The following is a 22270-nucleotide window of genomic DNA, read 5'->3' on the forward strand; positions in this document are numbered from 1 at the left end:
CTGCATGAGTAGAGCTAGCCAGCCTGTCAGCCTGGCTGCCAGTCTGCCAGCCAGCAAAGTAGCCAGCCTGTCAACCAGTAAGGTAGCCAGGCAGTCAGGAGAGCAGCTGGCCAGATAGTCAGCCAGTCAGGCAGGCAGGCACGCGGGGCAGCCAGGCTGGCGAGGTGGACTGTATGTACAGCCTGGTCTTCCAGCGTTTTCTCCCTTAATCCTGAGTGGTGCTTCATTGACAGCCCTGTTGACTGTTCTCTAAGGCTGCTCTGAGTCACACACGCTCCTTGACCTCACTTCCTGTTGTCCTTGTCCTCCTTGGTGTTGGTTGCTGTTGTGATGGTGGTTGGTTAACAGAACATTGTTGTTGGCAGGTTGTCAGATTAAAATTGTAGCTATTACAAATACCTCTCCTGATTTTCATAACTATGGTTATTTACTGGAGCCGTGTGAGTAGCAGTTGTATAAACAGTACTTATGATATAGTTTAGGCCAGTCTGCGTCATGATATAGGTTACGATTATTTCCATGGTGACCTAGTCCATGTGTTATGTTTAGGTTGTGCCGCCAAGTTGGTGACAGGATTCCAGAACTCAAAGGATCCCAACAAGCAGAGATAGTTCATGTACACCTGCTCCAAATCATATTATACCCCAGAATCATTAACATTCAAATATTTCTGCTCAATAAAGTCTCCACCACACAAACCCTTTACCCTCCCATTCCCTTTCCAATTCCCTCTCCCCCTAATCCAACCAAACAGACACCTAATACTTATAATGAATTGCCCAAGTCTGGAAACAATGTGTGGAGCGAGAGCCGAATTCTTAAAGACAGAATGTTTACGTGGGCTTTATTCCTGATAGGCTGGCTGGCCCTCTTGAATGCTAATACCGTGTTTAGATTCCACAGAGAGGCAGCATCTGCAGGTTTTATCAGTCTGCCCGTTTTTATGGCACCTTCAGTGCAGTCCCTCGTAAACACTCATTAACACTGCACTCACAGTACTCATAGTTTTGCTGGGTATAATAATGTATAAGGACATGACAGTGGCATGCACTGTCCCTGTCATAAACCCTTTTCAGTTCCACCAGTCACACTGTCAGCACTGCAAGCCACTCTGGGTTCCGCAGCAGAAATAGTAGCGTGTTGGTTAATGGTCTACTCTGGACGAGCTCCTTTTAAAGGTCTTGAGTCCATGAAGGCTCATAGGCAATCATCTCACCATAACAGGAAGTTCACAGCTGTGACTTAATTAAAGATCTATGTGTGTTTTTGTCCACCAGGTCTGTTGTGCGCCTCACTGCCAGTGTCTTAACAAAGCTAGTGGACAGCTTGGCCCCAAGCATAACTAGTGTGTTAGTGCATGGCAAGCAGGTAAGTCAACACGCAAGTTGGGGGCCTAAATCATAGTTTCCACCATCCATGTTGGTTTTCTTGATTCAGTATCTGACACATTTCGAACTGCATTCGAATGATTTATTTTAGTGATTATCAATGAATCAGGTGGAAATATTTGGAGGAATTTAGAACTTGAAAAACGTTAAATGAGCTCTTTTGTTAGTCCTGTGAGTGCAGCTTTGTCAGGTGTGTTGTGTATGACTTGTGTCATGCTAACATCCCTGTGTGTGTGGCTAGCCATTTCTGTAGCAAGGCTTCTAAATGCATTGCCATGGTAACCTCCATCCTCTGACTCCTTGTGCCAGTTGTTGTGGTGTGGACTGACCCTCCAACACACTGACCACTGTACACACCTACACATGTATTCATGCTCACATTACCTAAGCTATGCTTAAGTGGAAATAGGTTTTGTATATGTCGTCAGAGTTTCATAAAGAGAGGGGTTTTCCCTTAAGAGAAGGACTTTGAAAAGAAGAAAGGGGCAGTGAAAGAAGAAGAGGAAATATAAAAACACATATCCACATCTCTCCCTTCTGGCAAGTTTGAGGCTATTCATTCCTCTGGAGTGGCTCTATGTGTGAATCTGCATATATATTGCATTCTGGAGGGACCTCTGACTCAGACAAGATGAAAAAATGTAGTTTTTTTTTTTATATATATATTTTTTAAGAAGTACGGTGTCCTAGTGCATACAATAGGAATATGGGTAGAAGATCTAACTTAGATTTTGTTTAGTTTGAATTATTAGCATGACAGTATCTTTCTCAGGAAATGTAGCACTGTTGTTAATATATGCAGTCCTCCTATTCTTATCGGTGAACTACATTTTCTACTGCCCAACTCGTTCATCTGCAGATATAGAGAGGGGGAACTATTTACAGTATAGTGTAGAAGGCCTGAGTATCTTGTGTTTGGGGAAAATAAAAGCACCAACATTTTATTTAGATCATATAAAAGTATTTATTACATGAAGGAGTTGTAAAAGTAGTTTCATGTTTGTGTTGGGTTAGAGACTTACAAGTACACTCATGATCAGATGCTAGTCACTTCCCTCAACAATTCAAGTAAAAAACCCACAAACACACACACACAGAGCACTGAGCTAAATCTGATGGCACATGGGGGGTGGGTCTTTTTTCTCGTGTGTGTGTGTGTGTGCGTGTGTGTGTGTGTGTGTGCGTGCGCACGCGTGTGCGCCAGGTGACGCTGGGTCTGTTTGGCCACGAGGAGGAGGTGATCTCCAACCCCCTGTCCCCGGGAGTGATCAAGGGCATCATCTACAGCAGGTGCTGCCCTCCGGGGGGGAGCGGGAGGCCGTGCTGCAGCAGGAGCTGGTCATCCACATCGGCTGGATCATCTCCAACAACCCCGAGCTCTTCAGCGGCATGCTCAAGATCCGCATCGGGTATGCAGGGCCGGGAGTGGGGGGTGATGGGGACTCCCTGGGAACACGGGTGGAGGGAGCAGGGAGTCCTTGGGAGGGTGGTGGGGGGGGGGGGATAGAAGGAGGGGTGAGTTGTGTTTTTGATGGTACAGGGTGGAGCAAGTGGTCCTCAGTGTGGTATTGAAATATATCAACAGAGGTTGCAGGTTCAATTCCGGCTCTGTACGTTTCATTTCGGATTCAAAAGGGTTTGCTCAATGAACCCCTCATGATTACAACTGTGTGTGTTCCTGGCGTCAGTTGGATCGTCCAAGCCATGAAGCACGAGCTGGAGATCCGAGCAGGGGACATGCCCCCCAGGACATCTACCAGATGTCCCCCAGCGACATCAAACAACTGCTGCTGGATGTCCTGCAGCCGCAACACACAAGAAGGTACACACACACACACAGATTTATACACATACCCAGTCTTACACACACACACACACACACACACAGATTCATACACATACCCAGTCATACACACACAGAGATTCATACACATACCCAGTCATACACACACACACACACACACACAGATTCATACACATACCCAATCATACACACACACACAGATTCATACACATACCCAGTCATACACACAAGCATTCTCACATGCATACACATACGCAATCACTCATACCCACATCCTCACACACACCTACTCAATCACACACAAACGGTCACACACACGCTCTCGCTGGCACGGTGTGGTGCGTTGTGGCAGTGTGTGTTCCTCACCTCCGTGGCGTCCCCCTGGTGTGTGAGTCAGGTGCTGGCTGCACAGACGTCAGATCGACGGCTCTCTGAACAGGACCCCCCTGGGCTTCTACGACCGCGTGTGGCAGATCCTGGAGAGGACTCCCAACGGCATCCTGGTGGCCGGCCTTCACCTGCCTCAGGTCAGCTGACCCCGCCACCTGGACCCCCACTCAGCCATCCCAACCTCCAGCTGTGCCGACCCCCTCGGAACTGGTCTGAGCTCGTTCAACCTCTCAGGGGGGTTTGACACGGGCGGGGGATGGATGTTGAGTTATTGAGTGTTCTCATATCCAAGATGTGAAATACGTACTGTTCTGTAAATCACGGCGTGTCTCTGGGAAGTGTATCGACAAGCCTTATTTAGTTCCTGCCGTCTGCTTTGGTGTTTGTGTTCTGCAGCAGCCCACCCTGTCTGACATGACCATGTATGAGATGAACTTCTCTCTCCTGGTGGAGGACACGCTGAAGAACATCGTGCTGCCCGAGTACAGGCAGATCATCGTCGAGGTAGGGGGACACCCAGGGGACACCTTCACTGGCATCTGCGTGTTTGCGTGTGAGGGACATGGAGAAAACGTAGTCTGCTCTGTGACGAGCGTGTGTCACCGTGTCTCCTCTGGGACAGCTTCTCATGGTGGTGTCCATCGTGCTGGAGAGGAACCCCGAGCTGGAGTTCCAGGAGGAGGTGGTCCTGGACTCCCTGGTGAAGGATGCCTTCAGCGATTTTCAGAAGGACAGCAACCGCCTGGATGCGAAGGAGATACAGGTGATCTTATCTGGTCCGCGGTGAAACAGGAAGATGTCTGTCTGTTTGTCGGTCTCCTTCAGATATACTGAGCTTCACATCAATCGTTAGAACTGACCGATAGAACCTTCTCTATTTGCAGGTTTTGACATTCATTATATTACTTACAAAAATAATACTTAATACATACATGTTGAGGCAACATGTGAAGCTCATATTTCTGTCTATAGCTAATTTTCAAAGAGCATTTTTAGATGGAAGCTTATAATTTCCATCAATCTGGATTTCCATCAGTATTTCCATGCCTTAAGGTGAAATGACGAGCTGATCTTCACAACATGTTCCTTCTCCCATTCCGTCTCAATGTGTTGTCTGGGAAACCAGGATCCCCTTTCAAGTGTGGTCAGTGTTGCTGACATGTTGCTGTGTGCAGGCGGACATGGAGGCCTTCTACAAGACTCCAGCGGTGGGGAAGCGCGGCACATCCAGCTACCTGACCAAGGCTGTCATGATCCAGCTGCTGCAGGGAGACGTCAAGCCCAGCAAGGATGACCCCTGCTCCGTCAGCTAAACCCCACCCAGGATAGTGACCCGTGCTCCGTCAGCTAAACCCCACCCAGGATAGTGACCCGCGCTCCGTCAGATAAACCCCACCCAGGGCAGTGACCCCTGCTCTGTCAGTTAAACCCCACCCAGGACAGTGACCCCCTGCTCCGTCAGCTAAACCCCACCCAGGACAGTGACTCCAGAACAACCACCTTGCGACCATAGAATGACCCCAGGACAATATCTGGACAACCTCTGAGCACAAATCTCTTACCACCTACTCGACCCAAAGTAGTCAATCATCCATTGTCCAACAATGATTTTAGGGAACCAGCTGATCATAGATCTGTGGCAACTTGACCTGGGAAATAATGCCTTGTCTTGAACTAGTCGAACTAGTCTAGTTAGCTTTGACGAAGAGTACAATCAGCAGTAGCCCCTGTACTGTTGTACATGTAATCCTTAGTGCTAATGTGTCCTTTGAACTGGGCCCAGGGTCCTTGCATGGAGATTATACAGCATGACAATAACAGCTAGCAAAGATTGGTTTTGTGGGCATTGTTAGAACCTTTTTGTTTGTGTCAAAAGTGTTTTATGAAAAAAATAAGAGGTGTTAGGCATAAAAGTGTTATCTACAATTTCCTCAGACACGTTTTCAGAATCATGCAGTAAGTGAGCAGACTTGCATCACACCTATGTGTAACTGTGGAAAGTTCAAACATGGAGTTCCGAGTCCATCCTATTATTCCTCTTACCTTATGTTGCTGTGAGTGTACGTTCATAACTTTACTTCCCGTAAGCTTGCATACATTAGCATCCAACTTCCTAATGTAATAATATAGGACTTGCATTGAAACTTCAGAACGCTTATGGTAGCATTACCAGATGACTTGGTGTTGCTGATGTGTTTGTTGGCGGTTTATCTGAGCGTGCCTGGCCCTCATTACTCTTACTGTGATGGCTGCCTCGACAGTGTACACTATGTTTCATTTAGCAAGGCGTTCTATTTTGTAAACTCAGCACTTCAACAGAAATAAAGTCGAGAGATGAAAACTGTTGAATGACTTATGATGATCTAATCATTGTATCATGTTCAGAATATGCAGGAGACGTCAAGACCAGCAGTAGTATTGGTAGTTTCTTCGCTACACTTTTTAAGGTGTGCGTGTGTGTGTCGACCCTCAGGGTGAATATATGTCTATACATTACTTATAGATGTATATTGATATGTCTACACACACACACACACACACACACACACACACACACACACACACACACACACACACACATCCTTTAGGGAAGAGAGAAAGAGTCTGTGAAGGATGTAGCTTACTGCTTCACCGGAGAGGCTGGGATCTTGTTTTATTTGATGCACTGACCAGACAGCAAAGCCAGCGTCCTCTGGAATGCACTGTCCAAAGTATAAATCAAATCTGACTGCCCCCCCCCCCCTCCCCCCAACCTTCTCCACCCCTGCTTCTCTGTAAAACCTGTAATGTTTTCTCTTAAAGAACACACATAAAACTTAACAGTGCATTCAAGCCAGAGTGTGTCTTTTTTGTAGGCGGTCATAAAGACTTGTTTAATGGCCAATATGCTTAAAGTCCCAACTGGACTGTTGTGTTTACAGACAACCTGGGTGCTCTGGACCGTCAGCTGGATCTGGGCCACTGGGTTAAAGAGCAGTGGATTCATTTGGTGTTTAAAAGAGCCATGAGTAACCATTAGACCAATAGGTCATTGTTTTAGTTCTGGAATTAAATCCAAGTTGTCCATTGTCAAGTCCAAACATTGATTCCTCAGCACATGCTTCCAAACAACTGATAATGTCTCGCACCCTTTTTGATTCACTAAATATTTCTTTCCTCATTGCCTTTGCTGATAATCATTGTTCTTGTTTCCTATGAACCTAAAACACGTCAGTGTTGATTGTTACCCTGCCTACCAACTCAACGTCGCCACAGCCACAACTCTTGCTCAGGAGTTCAATGCTGTGTAGACTACATTACATTCACATTTAGTAGACACTCTTATCCAGAGCGACTTACAGTGAGTACAGGGACATTTCTCCGAGGCAAGTAGGGTGAAGTGCATACCCAAGGACACAACGTCATTTTGCACGGCCGGGAATCAAACTGGCAACCTTCAGATAACAAGCCCGATTCCCTAACCGCTCAGCCACCTGACTCCCCATGTCCATGTACACATGACAGTAATATTAACTCATCAAAGTTGGTGTCTGTAACATCAAACTTGAATGCAATGTTTATTTAACAAACGATTGAAATTGTGTACATTTGTAGGTGAACCCTATGTAACACAACCGTTACCTTTTTTTACTATCATGGTTTACTGCTCTGATGTGTTTGAGCCACCAACAATATTTCTGCTTCTGACATTCGACTTAACTCCAGAGACCAGCACAGGGGTGGCTGGCACAGGGGTGGCTGGCACAGGACGCTCCACAGATGGCTTCTGTCTGGAGCCAGGTTGAGCCAGGTACTCTGGAAAGCCAACGCATACAGAAAGGGGTCAGCACCTGCGCTGATGAACGTGTTACTGTAGGTAAAGAGCTCCACCCTGTTCTTGATGCCCTCCAGGGTAGCTGCCAGATTGGGGCTCGAGTCCTTGAGAAGGGTGATGCCCACCTTCAGCACACTCACCCACGTGCACAGGAGCCCAGATCAACATGAAGACGAGGACGATTCTTTTGACAATCCTCGTCATCCTGTCCCGCAGAACCGAGCCTTCCTCCTCACCTTCCTCCTCACCTTCCTCCTCACCTTCCTCCTCACCTTCCTCCTCACCTTCCTCTTCAGCTTCCTCCTCACCTTCCTCTTCAGCTTCCTCCTCAGGCAGGAGTAGGAGGTGGCGATGACTTAGAGAGACACCAAGAAGAGCACCGATATCTCGTACAAAATGGTCACCAGCAACCGTTGCGGTCTATCTCCGCTTGTCTTCTGCAGCGGTGGGCCCCGTCTCTCTTGAAAGCATCCCAGGCGGAGAGAGAGAGAGGGGGCGGTCATGACTGCTGCCAGCGCCCAGACCCCAGCCAGCAGACCCCTCTCCCCCCTCTCCCCCACCTGTGGGCAGAGTCAGCTGCCCAGGTGCCAGCCGTGCCGGCCACGGTTCAGTATCAGCCTCTGGTGAAGTCGTGCTTCTCCAGTTGGCTGGGGAGCCCAGGAGCACGGCCGTGTTCTCAGGGATGCCCAGCAGAGAGCACAGGGACAAGGGAGCGGCCGCCGCCATGTCTGAGGGCTTCCTGGAGGTGGTGGGGGTGGAAGGCTTGAAGGGGGAAGTGAAGTTGTTGAGCTGCTCCATTGTCATCTTGTTAAGAGTGTCATTACAGTCTAGAATGACAGCTAGAGCTGTTTGGTTTTGTTATTAGACCAGTGGGGGGATGTGGGCGTTTGTGTGGTAAAAGAAGGTGGGCGTTATGGAGATAAAAGCATGATGGTAAAGCTAACCTATTTTTACATTTCACATTCTAACACAAATAAGTCTGAGTCGATGATCAAGATGTTTTTCTAACAATAAGAAAGTAAAGAACTACTTATTTTCCTACGGATGAATCCAGATGTCTCTGGTTTTGCTGTTTGGCTCAATGCTACCACCTGGTGGTGCTTTGTAGAATTTGAACGATGACACCCCCATCTTCTATGGGGACAGAAGATGGGCTTCTGCCTTAAGGCTAGTTGGTTTGGGTGAGGCTTTCTTTGTTTGATATGGTCCCAGAACATACCCATTAAAAGAAGCAATACCAGAACCTTCCATTGAGTGGCAACATCATTCCACAAAACATGACTCCAATTCATAGTAGCCAATTACTTCTCTTCAGACACACACGTCAAACAATAAAGATAAACTACCAGTGAGACGTTAAGATTAAAATTATAATGTTTGCCTCCTTGTCCGGACTGATTTGTCGTCTGCTTTTCCAGGATATAATCCAGGATGTTGGATGTGAAAGAGCTGGCGGCAGGCTGTTCTTGGCGTGGCCAAGCCTGGGGCTGGGGCTGAGACAGAAGCTGCTCAAAGCCTGAGGGAATTCTGCCAGATGTATTGTTGTGCTGACAAGTGTGTTGTGGATGTGGGATATGTGGCCATGAAACTATCTATTTTTTTCTTTTTCTAACTGTCTTTTTCTCCTTTTCTCTCTTTTCTTTCTATTTTGGTCTCTCGGTCTCTCAGTCTCTCTCTCTCTCTCTCTCTCTTTCTCCTGGTCTCTCTCCCTCTCCTCTTTCTCTCTGTCCCCCCTTCCAGCACTTTCTTTTTGTCTCCCTGTCTCTTCTGCTTCTTTGGCTGTCCTGACCTGACAGTGTAATCCAACTCCTCCAGGACCGAGGGAGCATGATTCATGAACAAACACAGCGAGCGTAACAAGAAAACAATTTCTGAGAACGTCTTCTGATCAAAAGCTTGGTCCTCAAGCAGCAACGTTTCGTTTGAGGTGAGATGATGCATAGACTAGTCCATTTCAGTCCATTTGAACAAGTTCCCAAAACACCCACCCTGAAAGATAACGTTAGGCCTCTGTTACACATATGAGCCGTGATTAGTCCCATCCCACTGGGCACAGCCTGCGCTGGCTGTGGCAACACTGAGGAACACAACAGTAGGGCCCTTTCAGGGGGTTAACAATCCCTGACGTTTGGGAAAGAAGTGACTCTCCGCCCGTGCGGGATGCTGAACAAGTCCCGACTCAGCTCAGTGTCTCCTGTCAAGAGAGGGCGGAGCCCAACCCAAGGTGCACAGAGCTTGTAACGCCCTCACTCACCACTCCTAATCCTAATATCCAAATGACTATCAACACTTTCCTCTCCCAGCACACTCATTGACAGGCGCTGTAAAGTGGCGTACCTCACGCAGAGAAAATGTGGGGGTACAATGACTGCATTGTTTGCTGGACTTCTCAAGGGCCTTGATGTTGTCAGAAGCCGGCGTTGTGCCTGAACCGTCTCTGCTACCTTGCTGTTCCTGGTTGGCGCTGCGGGAACCTGGTTCCTGAGCAGCCCTCCTGGTTGGCAACCTGTGAAGGGGAGCTCTTTTTCCAGGCAGACATGTCACTCACGGGACATGGTGTCTTCTCTGATGTCTCTCTGAATCAGACTCACCCTGAACCAGCAGAGAGGAACACTGCCGGCAGCAATAGCAAGGAAGGAGTCTAGAAGAGAAGGGAGTGTGTGTGTGTGCGTGCATGCGTGCTGAACGGTCAGCGTTTGTGAAGGGAGTGTGCGAGATTAATGACAAGGTTAACACATACTCTCATTCACACTCCCCAGACTCCCAGACATTTAAGAGATTTAGGTGGACGGAGATGAATATACTAGAACATGATCCCTCCCTCCCTCCCTCCCTCCCTCCCTCCCTCCCTCCCTCCCTCCCTCCCTCCCTCCCTCCCTCCCTCCCTCCCTCCCTCCCTCCCTCCCTCCCTCCCTCCCTCCCTCCCTCCCTCCCTCCCTCCCTCCCTCCCTCCCTCCCTCCCTCCCTCCCTCCCTTCCCACCATGCTGAATCCTGACAAGTCCGCCCCCCCTTAATCGCTCTCTCTCACTCTCCTTCTCACTCTCCCTTCGTTCCTTCTCTGGCCTCGTCCCAGACAGCCCCCAGCCACCTTTCCGAGGTAAAACCCCATCCTCCCTCCTCCTGAGCCCGGGAGAAGGGAAATATGGGTAATGCTTTCTGCACATGTGCAGAGGAAGGGTGAGGAAGGAAGCAGCTCCTCAACATCCTGTGGAGTTTGGGATGGTTTCAGCAGCGAAGGAGGAGGTTCAGGCAGTGGCCCACCAAGGCCCCTGGGCCTGTCAGAGAGAAACCCTGTTCACACACCAGGGGACACGGCAGGGGGAGCTGGAGGGGAAGGGCAGGGCCGGAGCTGGGCCAGACAGAGAGCAGAGCCCAGGGAGGGACACGTGCTACCCTCCTGTGTCTGAGCTGAGGCTGGGAGGATGTGGGACCGGGGTGGGAAGGACACACGTTGGACAACGTGGACCTCTAAAGCATGACTGTGGTGGCCAGAGCCCAACATCACCAACGCAGCTGACACAGCCTCTCCTGAAATACTCCCGACGACCCTAAAGGTACTGTTGTGGTCGGAGCTCCCCAGTGCAATTCCACAGCACGAGAACTGCTGTTAGATTTGAGCCTGGAGCCCAGACCCTGCTCGGTCAGATGAGCTGAGGTGCTGGCTGATGGGATGTTGCTGGCAGTGGAGCGGCCGCTCAGCTGCTGCCTGTGGCCCCAGTTCACCTGGGAGTCTGCTCGGGTTTGTGTTCCACCATACAGCAAGGAATCAGATACCTTTGTGTCCACAGAGAGAGAGAGAGAGAGAGAGAGAGAGAGAGAGAGAGAGAGAGAGAGAGAGAGAGAGAGAGAGAGAGAGAGAGAGAGAGAGAGAGAGAGAGAGAGAGAGAGAGAGAGAGAGAGAGAGAGAGAGAGAGAGAGAGAGAGAGAGAGAGAGAGAGAGAGAGAGAGAGAGAGAGAGAGAGAGAGAGAGAGAGAGAGAGAGAGAGAGAGAGAGAGAGAGAGAGAGAGAGAGAGAGAGAGAGAGAGAGAGAGAGAGAGAGAGAGAGAGAGAGAGAGAGAGAGAGAGGAAACACCGACCACTTTGACCAGCACGACCTTCCCATGGTAGCAGATGTGGAGGCCTTTGAAGTAGCATTCTGAACCTCCTAGTGGGAGTGTAGCAGTCAAGCTGCCCTGTCTGATTTACTGTGGCAGGAGCACTGTGAGGTCAGCAGGGGGCTGAGGGATTCCCTGCCTGCCTGTCTCTATGCCTGCCTGTCTCTATGCCTGCCTGTCTCTATGCCTGCCTGTCTCTATGCCTGCCTGCCTGCCTGTCTCTATGCCTGCCTGTCTCTATGTCTGCCTGGCTGCCTGTCTCTATGCCTGCCTGTCTCTATGTCTGCCTGCCTATCTGGTTGCCTGTCTTGTCTGGGTGTCTGTCTGGCTGACTGGCTAGTCTGAGCTAACCACAGGGTCTGGCATGGTGGGCATCAGTGAATGCTTCCTTCTGAGCTGATAAAGGTGAAACACGGTATGCAAATGAGCAGCTCTTCCCTCATCACAATCCCTGTTGCATCTGTGTTGTTACTGCAGTACTTCGTCTTTGCCACAGGGTGGCATTGGCTAGCAAGTAGTCATGCTTTCACAGGAACTGAAGATGGAGGCAGAAATCTAAGTCCTCTCATCACAGACACTCACATATGCACACAGAAACACACACACACACACACACCCGGAGTCAGAGGGAATCAATTCCGAATCTCTCCAGTTGTTATCTGTTGACTGACAGCAGGCTCAGTGGATTACTGCCCTTTAATATGTCTTGAAATATATCTCTCTCGCTCTTTATGTCCTCACTTTCTCTCGATATCCATCCTCTCCACTGCATTTTCAAACCCAGCAGGCCAGACATTCCCATCTTCAACTGATCTTCAAACCCTCTCAAATTGTTCTCATGCTCCTGCTTGTGTGGATGTGTGTGAGAGTTAATGTGTGATGTGTGGATCTGCTATCAGATCCTGTCTGAGAATGCTAAGTCATTTATGAGGACCAAGGCCTCTTTAGGAGGCTGTCTGTGGAGGAACCTTCTGGGAAATGATTAAGTGAAGATCGTCTACTCCGGTCTGGTCAAAGTTGATCTCTCATTACCGTCTCTCTTCAAATTCATCTGGCATTTTATGAGGATTCATTGGGATGATTGGGTTGAACGTGGATACTTCTAGAGAGATGCTTGACCTTTGACCTGCAGAGTAGTCTTACCTTGGAGGGTATATTTTGGGCTGTGTTGGAACATGGAGATATTGATACCAAAACACAGGATTGTCTTATCAAAGAGTGTCCTGGCAGCCATCGAAATTCACACATTCAATGGATGGTTTGTGGAGTTCATGTTTCTTTTTCATGAATTTAGAAACTCTCCCATACGTGTAAACACGCAAAGCTGACATGCACTTGGAAACATACACAAAATGCAGAGCTGACTTCAAACAATAGGAGCCATTATACTGTATGTACAGTGTCTGGGAGGACCTTACTCTCCTGAGAAACAACAAAGAGGAAATAAAAGTACTGAACAGTGTATTAGTGTGTGTATGTGAGAGAGAGAGAAAGATTTATTTGGTGTCTGTTTCACAATATGCATGTCAGCTATTTGTGTTTCAGTGTATGAGAGAGTGTCTGTATTCTGCAGAGCAACCCTGACTTATTAGAATCCACTCTAATACCATTTGATACCAGTTTTGGAAGGTTGTGTATTGTAATTAGAGGCCAAAGACATTGTGGATTAAAAGATTATTATACTTTGAAAATCAATTTACTTTGCAACCTGAGGTCAAGGTATTGCAGCACAATGGTATTCTCCCATAAACCAGAAACAATACATTCTATTAACAATACACAGGTAGAAATAGGTAAACAATTGGTTTCTAGTTTTACATTAAATAATCTGTCATGCTAACCAAGTCAAAAAATACTTAGGTTACAGTGAGACTCAAACCTTCACGGTTTTCTTAAAAAATAACTGTGTTCCCCTAAGCCTTTATGTGTTGATTATCTTCATACACATCAAGACTGGACATGTTGTGAAACATGAATGATATGAGGCTTGCTGCAGTCTCTGGTTTTGTAGACAGGAAGGACTCGGATGGAAAGGCAAGCCTCCTGGTTGGTAAATACTCCCTGTTCAAGCACCATGACAAATTTGGTCAGAGGAGGTGGTCGTCCCAGTAGTCCTCCATCTTGGTTAGGGTTAGAGTAGTGGAGTTTGATGTAACTGAGGTTCAGGAGATGTAGAACACACCACAATGCACATTTCTCTTCAAAACCAAACACTGAACGAGTGTTGGCCCATCACTTCTTCTACACACCTGCCATCGACCAATCACAACACACCCGAGACCAGTTCAAAGGTGACAATAAATATCACCATGTCGTTGTATGTCACTACAACCATCCACTGGCCCCCCAGAACACCTTCTTGGTCTAATGGAGCCATCTATTTGGCTCTGATAGCAAGATATTTCTGATGACTGGTTGGTCAGAGGTGTGATGGTACTGTATCTGATCATCCCACTGGGACGTGTGTGTCCTCAGCTTGTAAACAAGACTTCAGAGGGAAGTGATGTCTTGTCTACATTTCAGTGTGTAGTATGAATTGTCTCCTAAGAAAACTTCAGTGACACCCAAATGAGAGAGAGGAAAAGAGAGAAAGAGGGTTTGAAAGAGAGAGAGAGAGACACAGAGAGAGAGAGAGGGGGAAAGAGAGGGAGTGAGAGAGAGAGAAAAACAAGTGAGAGAGAGAGCTCCCAGGCCAGCTGACAGAATTCAACAAAGTGGACGCTCATTCTCACCAATCAGGGCGGAAAATCGCAAACAAGAGCCCTGCTTTGGACTTCCAGGGCTTCAGCCACGAGCGACCAGGGAGCCCACGTGATGACAACTTGGCAGCGGGTCAGAGTGTCCTGTCGGTGGGATCTGAACCAATTGTCCTCATTGTGACGGATCACTGGGAAACCAGTGTCAGACCCAGGAGGATGACTCATGCAAGAGGGAGGATCTTGATGAGGTCATAGATGGTGTTGTTGATGCTGTTGTTGTTGTGGTTTTTCACTGTGTTTAGATGCAAGACTTCAAAAGGAGGGTGGGCGGGGGGGGGGAGAGGGAAGAGAGAGAGAGAGAGAGAGAGAGAGAGAGAGAGAGAGAGAGAGAGAGAGAGAGAGAGAGAGAGGCTACTATGCTGCTTCACTGTCTCATCTATTTACCTGCACGTTGTGACACAGAGTCTCCCTGAGGAAATGTTACCCTGGGTTTGGATTGAAGCTCTGTGGTTTAATGTAGCAAAAGAATAGTTGCATTTTTACAGGAAGTTTAGTCACCCCCCAAACAGCTATTGTAGAGTTGTGTTACCTCTTCTTCAGCAAAAGCTGATTTAACTGCTGTGTCGCTTAACTAACTTTCTGTCAATAGTCTCCTATGGTGACATGGGGATTCTCATCTTGTGGTGTGTCCCCAACATTAGTATTATTTGACGACTGTCATGGCCACAGCCTTGCCCCCTTGTTTTGTGTTGTTTTGCCCTGCATCCCTGTGTCATTGTCTTCACCTGTCTTGTTGATTGCTGTGGTGTTATGCTCTCGTTAGTGTTATCGTGTCCACCTGTGTCTTGTTTGGTCCTATGTATTTAGGTTCCTGTTTTGTGTCCAGTCTTTGTCTTGCCCTTGCCCTTGCCTTTTTAATGGGATACCTGTCTGAGGCAGTCAGCAGTGCAGTATTGTAAGCTGCTTTTTTCCTTCACTGACAGGTGCTATTTACATCAGTCTAGATCTCAGAAAGACACCATATAGAACAGTGGTTCTTCATCCTGTCCTCAGGGAAACCCTGTCCTGCAACATACCTGATTCAAATAAATAGGCCATTATCTAGCTCTGTAGAAGCCTGGTAACGAGCATGCATTTGAATCAGGTGTGTTGGAGCCAAGAAACATCTATAACATGCAGGACAGGGCTTCCCTGAGAACAGGGTTAAGAACCACTGATCTGGAACCTAGTACTGTTGGTGTTTTCAATGACTTAGAATTTCCATGCCAGCTCTGCCAGTAGACTCCTTGTTTGATAGGGGTGTCACGGTGCAAGTGGAGAACACTGTTTATTTCTGTCACACATTGAAGCCCTGAGACACATGCCATGATGAACACAGGAGAATAGGTTATACCCCTCTGCTCCCCCCCCCCTCCACTGATTAAATCAGTATTGATTGATATAACTTGTTGCATGTCGATGCAGTCTGTCATGATCTTCCTAGTTCGTTGTGCCAGTCCTGAGTGAACCTCAGTCTAACAATAAACCGAGAGAGAGAGAGAGAGAGAGAGAGAGAGAGAGAGAGAGAGAGAGAGAGAGAGAGAGAGAGAGAGAGAGAGAGAGAGAGAGAGAGAGAGAGAGAGAGAGAGAGAGAGAGAGAGAGAGAGAGAGAGAGAGAGAGAGAGAGAGAGAGAGAGAGAGAGAGAGAGAGAGAGAGAGAGAGAGAGAGAGAGAGAGAGAGAGAGATGATGAGGCTACTAAAATCTGGAACCTAATGATCTCACTACTTCAGATCACTTCATAAGTGGGCCCCTGCTGTTTATCTTTCTTTCTTGTCTGTTGATCTACATACATTAATCACACACACACACACACACACACACACACACACACACACACACACACACACACACACACACACACACAGGGACACCCATGCAGACACACACACACACACAGGGACACCCATGCAGACACACACACACAAACAATGTCTGTGTAAGCTTAATGAGTCAATACAATGTGAAAAGCCAGGAAACCAACAACACATTAATGGAGTGTAGTGCCCTTGTCGAGTCAGGGTCAGGAGTTGGTCTTCCCCCATTGTGTTGCTGTGGAGCCCAGAGACAAGGCAGTCTTTCCAGGCTTTGCCCCCAAACAATAGGGTCCTGAGGGGCCAGGAAGGAAAGCCTCTGCACAGGGCCCCTGCTTTATGCTGGAGAGGTCAGTGAACTTCACACCTAGGAGAACTGGGGCTTTGATACTGACCATCAAACAGGCCCTCACACTCAAGTGGAAAGAACCGGAATGACAGGACTTGATCGTGGCCTCACAGACCCTCTCTCTCTCTGCCGTAGGGTGGACCAACAGTCTGCACCGGGATCAACCGGCAACACAGCAAGACTCGTCCCACTGCTGAGCCTTTTTCTAGCTGCTACCTTCCAGTTTGCAGCGTTCCATCCATAGTGTTACTTAGAATATGCATTCCCTTCCCTTCTATGTTTTACAAAGAGCTTTACGCACAAGCGATGTACAGTTATAAATACATCACAGGCAATCTTTCCACAACGTCATCTGAGGAGAGAAGCCACAGATTGACTGAGATCAGTGGATGAGACGTGGCTAAAAATACAGAAGAGACCAATATGAAGAGCCAATATGTCTTCCTTGGTCTCGAAACCTTGTGTTTTTCCTCTCCTTCTGTATTTATACAGGAGATGTTTACCATGTCGCTGTGCTGTAATTTATTCTGTCCATCTGGCTTGAGCGGGAGAGAGAGAGAGACAGAGAGACAGAACGACAGACAGAGACAGAGAGACAGAGAGACAGACAGAGAGAGAGAGAGAGAGAGAAATAGACAGACAGAGAGAGAGAGAGAGAGAGAGAGAGAGAGAGAGAGAGAGAGAGAGAGAGAGAGAGAGAGAGAGAGAGAGAGAGAGAGAGAGAGAGAGAGAGAGAGAGAGAGAGAGAGGAGGGAAGACAGAGAGGATAGTGGTGGAGAAGCTGTGGTCACTGACTGACCAGGTTCCCTCCCTCTGTCCTCCTCAAGATGGTTTCTGATCAGAGCTGCTTTCTGCTTGTCCTCTTACTCTGGTAACACGCATCATGGAAACAGGCATTCCAATGTCAGTTGAATCTTAACATTCCCACGTCAGATGAATATCAACATTCCCATGTCAGTTTAAGCAGTGTCAATGAGTCCTGAATGTCCAAAGTGATAGCATTAAGCTATCTTCATAGAGAGTCTCTCATTGACGTAAATCACTTACATACAGTAGCTCATACCTTTAATCGTATCATTTCCATAATTGTACTTGTACCATTCAGAAAAGATTATGATGGACAGTGACAGACTAACATTCACCTCCTCCGCTAGCCTGAGAGGGGCCTCTGCCCAGTCACGTCCCCCAGGCAGGAGTGCCCTCCCTGGGCAGGCAGGAGTGCCGTCCCTGGGCAGGCAGGAGTGCCCTCCCTGGGCAGGCAGTGTGGTCAGGGCCTGTGGGACCCAACAGTAGGCACAGCCATGTGGCACAGGCGGTTATGACGGTGGGTGAGAGGTGCATGTTGGCACGTCGTTGCAGAGCAGAGACCAGTCTGGAACTCATGGCCCTCATTATTCAATTAGTTCTGAAGTGACTCACTGAGGGAAACTTCTTCTTTTCTTCTCCCCTCTATTTATCTCTCCCTCCTGTCTCTCTCTCTTCCCCTCTTATTCTCTCTGTTTCGCAGACTGTCACCCACGCGTTCCTCTCTCACTTTTATCTTAAGTCCTTCTGTCTCCTTCCCCTCCTCTCCTCTCAATAATGTAACGACTGAAGCCTGACACTGGAACGGTCTGTAGCGCTGAATCATGGCCTTTTCATGGCCTTTTTTTAAATGTTATATCCTCTTATCTCGCTGTATATACAAACACGGCAGGTCAAAGGGACTCTTGTTAAAAGCAAATAAACGTCCAGCCCCTGCTTTATAGACGAGGGAAGTATAGATGTAGATGCTATAGATATATATATATATATATATAATATATATATATATATATATATATATATATATATATAATGCATACATGTCCACAGAGCAGGACATAGCTGGGAGACTGCTCTCCAGGCACCGCAGTAAAACACAGTGCCCTTTAGGGCAGGCCAGGGAGGAGCTAGACTGGGCTAGACATCAGAGGGGACCCTGGGTTAAGGCTAACATCCCATCTTTTACTCACCATGATCTCCTCCTCATTCACTCCTTTACCAGTCTCTCCATCACCCTCCTCCCTTAAACATTTACCCTCCTCCCTTAAACATTTCCACCAGTCTTGTTCACTCTGTTGTCACCACAGCATTTGTCTTCTCCGACCTCTCTGCATTAACAGAGGAGGTGAAAAAAATACATCATCTGAAAGTACATTAACGCGGCTGCTTCCAGGGTATAATAGTGCATAAAAGTAAATAAATAAAGCGTGGGACGGTGACTGAGCCAAGGGGAGGACTTGTGTGGAGAAATGTTGAGACTGAGTGATACAAAAAATAAGTTTTTCACTGTTTTTAAAACCCGGTGTATTTCCTTCCTTCAGTATGTCTGTTAGAGTAACGAGTGGAGCAGCTTTTTCAGGTGCAGTGGCTTGCCTCTGGTCCACAACAGAACTGTCTCGCCCACCATCCCTCAGCCACGGCTGTTCAGATGACGTAGCACAGTACGCTTGAGGGAGTAAGAGAGAGAGCGAGAGCAAGAGAGTGAGAGTAAGACAGCAATCAAAAAGACAGAGTGAGATAGAAAGAGAGGGGAGAGGGAGAGAAAAAGACAGAAAGACATAGAAAGAATGAGAATAAGAAAGTGAGCATGAGAGTTAGAGAGAACCAGAGTCAGCAGGTCTCTGGGGCAGTCGGGCGCCCGGTTGACAGCAACAAACACACACACTGTCATTCTCTGCCGCACTCAGGGCAAACACTGAGGTAATGCTGCTCTATTCAGGAAGTAGAAAAGGTGCTCCACAGCTCAACTGAACTGGGTCAAAAAATCCTATTGTACTATGGGTAATTGGAGCGGCTAGGGTAACCATGTGCCTGCCAACTTCCTCCTTTAAAAAAAAGAAAAGAGTTAATAAATGGGCTTTAAAGGCAAGTTGTGGTCAGTGCACGCAGGCTGGTCAGACGGCTAGCTATCAAGCTGGCTAGCTGGCTGGCTGGCTGGCTGACTGGATGACTGACTGATTGGCTGGTTGATGTTTAAAGACATGTTAGTTATTTTACTCTTTCCCAGTTGAATGTCTCCTCTTATGTCTGTCTGGACAAGTTCAATCATGTTTTCACACTGTATTCCATTTATCAAGCTATCAATAGAAGTTAAACATTCATTATCTATTTAAACCCTGTTATTGAGTTTTTTTTCACAGAGCAGTGAAGGTTCAAACAGCAGTAGAAAGCCTCAATCGCAAATGGGATTGCAGCATCAAACGTTTGTGTGTGCATGGGAGTTTTAGTGTGCTTTTCAATGCATGTGTGCGTCATTGGAGTACAGGGAATCTCACTGAGGCCAACAACTGAACAGAAGCACTACAGTATGTTTCTGAGTCATCAATAAACCATCTTTAAATCATGGTTATGATGGGATTAGTTTCGAAATGGTGACATGCCTCAGTGTAAATATTTCATTCTTCTCAGCCAGGAATTAACAATAGACCATGACTGTGGTTTCAGGACCTAAACCACACCGCCTATCTCACAGAATCATCATAGAAAATCCTATGGAGAGAGAAAATCCTATAACCCATTGCTGCCAGTTTCAAATTCACTACAGAAGCATAGGAAAGATGTCTTCATACGTGCTCATAGGTACGTTTTCCAACCAAGGCTGACAGAGTGGAGAGGGAATTGTAAGGTTTGTGGGAAGAGACATGCCTGCCAGTGGGGATCAGTGTATGTGTGTTTGTGACTGTGTGTATGTGTGTGCGTGTGTGTGTGTGTGAGGGGGGGGGGGTCAGCCACATGAGCAGTAAGATCCAGGGCAAAGCCCTACCACCAGACCGTAGCTAATGGGAATTAAACAGTGTATTAAAACATTGGGCAGTTATCTCCCTGTCAAGTTCACAGAAGTAGAAAACGTCCATAGTTGAGCTACTGTGACCACTGAAGCCACAAGCTTGCCATAGTCCAGAGAGAGGAAAATTAGAGACAGACAGAAAGAGTGAACTAGCCTTAAAAAGCTGTCCCACTAAAGCCAGCTCTCTTGAACCCCATACATCTCCTCGATCTCCTGCTGTTTCTTACCTCTCCTCCTGAGATCGAGCATTCTAACAGGAGGTAGGAGACAGGGTCACAGTTTGAAAAGGATCATGAGTAACCAAAAGGTGAAAAGGTACACTTGATCTGTTGAACAGACTCAGTAATGTTCATCCAGAGGTTATGTTAAGAACTACAGTAGGGTCCCTGTCCCCATTCACTGCTCATCTTTCATGATGCAGACATTTAGTAGACGTTTTCATCCAGAGCGACTTACAGTAAATACAGGGACATTCTCCCCGAGGCGAGTAGAGTGAAGTGCCTTGCCCAAGGACACAACGTAATTTTGCATGGCCTGGAATCAAACCGGCAACCTTTTGATTAATAGCCCAACTCCCTACCCGCTCAGCCATCTGACCCCATTACATCCCACATAGGAACTGGCTGCACCATGCCTTCAGAAAGCCCTCGGTTCCTTGTACTTCAGTGTGATCTATGATTTACTTTAACTTGAAGTTGGGTAAGTCTGTTTTGTTTATCCAGACCTGTCATGATGTTATTGGTAAGTGACAAAGCCCTGAGTGGGCGGTCAGCACATCAGACCAGAGCTGTTTGAAATCACAGAAGACAGAGACACTCACATCAGCTGCTGATTCAGAAGGAAATGGTCCATTTCTCTCTCCAGACATCTGCTTGGAGAATGATGACGTTGGTGAAAGGCTATAATCACATGGAGATCAAAGTTAAAGAATGGCAGTGCAGGATGGAGAGGTGTGTGTGTGTATGGGAGGTGGGGGACGACGACAATGTACTTAGTTCCTTCTCTCCCTCCACCTTCTGTGCTTTTAAGTTGAAGATAGTATTTTCATTCTCACCCATGGTTGGAATCCATTTCCGTTTTGTGTCATGATGATGGTGTCAATCCTTGTAAAAGAAAGACAGGTTAAAGGTATGAGCTTGGTATTGTGAGACAGCAATAGAGACATGCGTCTGGGACAAACAGCTTGGGATGATAAACGCTTCCATGGACGAAAGGACGAGCAGTGAGTGACAGGCTAACATGTGCCTGCCACAGTGGCAACCAACATCGCCCAAAATAATCTCAAACAAAATAGCTACAATCCACCTCAAAAACCCTGCAGATATGACCAGCAGGAAAATTACAAGGAACCGTGGCCTACAAATCAGGACCAGACAGTGGGAGAAGGAGGGAGAGGAAAGAAAGATAGAGTCAGAAAACGGAAAGGAAGGAAATGGGAGAGGAAAATGAAAGGGAGGGAGAGAAAGAGAAGAGAAAGGGAGGTGGGATGTTAGGAATGGAAGGGATTGTGGTAGATGAATCGTGGTTCAGGTTAGGGTGACGCCTTGGGTTCAAATTTGAATCAAGGTGTTAAATTGTTGAACACACTCCCACCTTAAGGTTTCAGGGTTGAATTCGAACCACATCCAACGTTGTCACTTTGACACTTGTCAAATCGCATCTCAAAAGATCGTGCTATGATCCTGCCGGGATTTCACCCGTTCCTCTTGGTCAGACCACCCTACTCACAAGCATCTACAGGAAGCCTGGGTATGGCTGTCTAGAAACAAACAACAGAACTAACAAACAGCCAAGCCCCAAACCGACAAGCACCAGTGAACAAAGTCAGGATGGTCAATGTTTCCCGGCGACGTTTAGGACAGTTGGCTTAGCATGTCGTATATATAAACTCGATATCTGTCAACAGAGCTGAGTGGTGCGGTGTACTGTTCTTTTAGTTTTTTACCATCTGCGGCATTGTCATGTCTAAATAGAAAGGGGGGAAAATGAGATGAGAGATACAAAGAGAGAGAGAGAGAGAGACAGGGAGAGAGAGAAGGTTAATATTGGTAAACAAGAACCATCTGG

General features: G+C 47.4%; 1 protein-coding gene across 1 annotated transcript in view; it reads left to right on the plus strand.

The window, feature by feature from the left end:
* The window catches only part of phkb (phosphorylase kinase, beta), a 43004-nt gene extending 37073 nt beyond the window's left edge, over positions 1–5931 (plus strand). Inside the window, 8 exon segments of the mRNA XM_084681584.1 lie at positions 2593–2680; positions 2683–2797; positions 3077–3132; positions 3135–3210; positions 3590–3719; positions 3979–4086; positions 4205–4345; positions 4758–5931. Coding sequence (XP_084537710.1) covers positions 2593–2680; positions 2683–2797; positions 3077–3132; positions 3135–3210; positions 3590–3719; positions 3979–4086; positions 4205–4345; positions 4758–4895 — 852 coding nt within the window. The 3' untranslated portion in view covers positions 4896–5931.
* Positions 5932–22270: the final 16339 nt, after the last annotated feature.

This window comes from Hypomesus nipponensis, chromosome 19 (assembly GCF_054491055.1).
Source record: "Hypomesus nipponensis isolate SF chromosome 19, ASM5449105v1, whole genome shotgun sequence".
Taxonomy (NCBI): Eukaryota; Metazoa; Chordata; class Actinopteri; order Osmeriformes; family Osmeridae; genus Hypomesus; species Hypomesus nipponensis.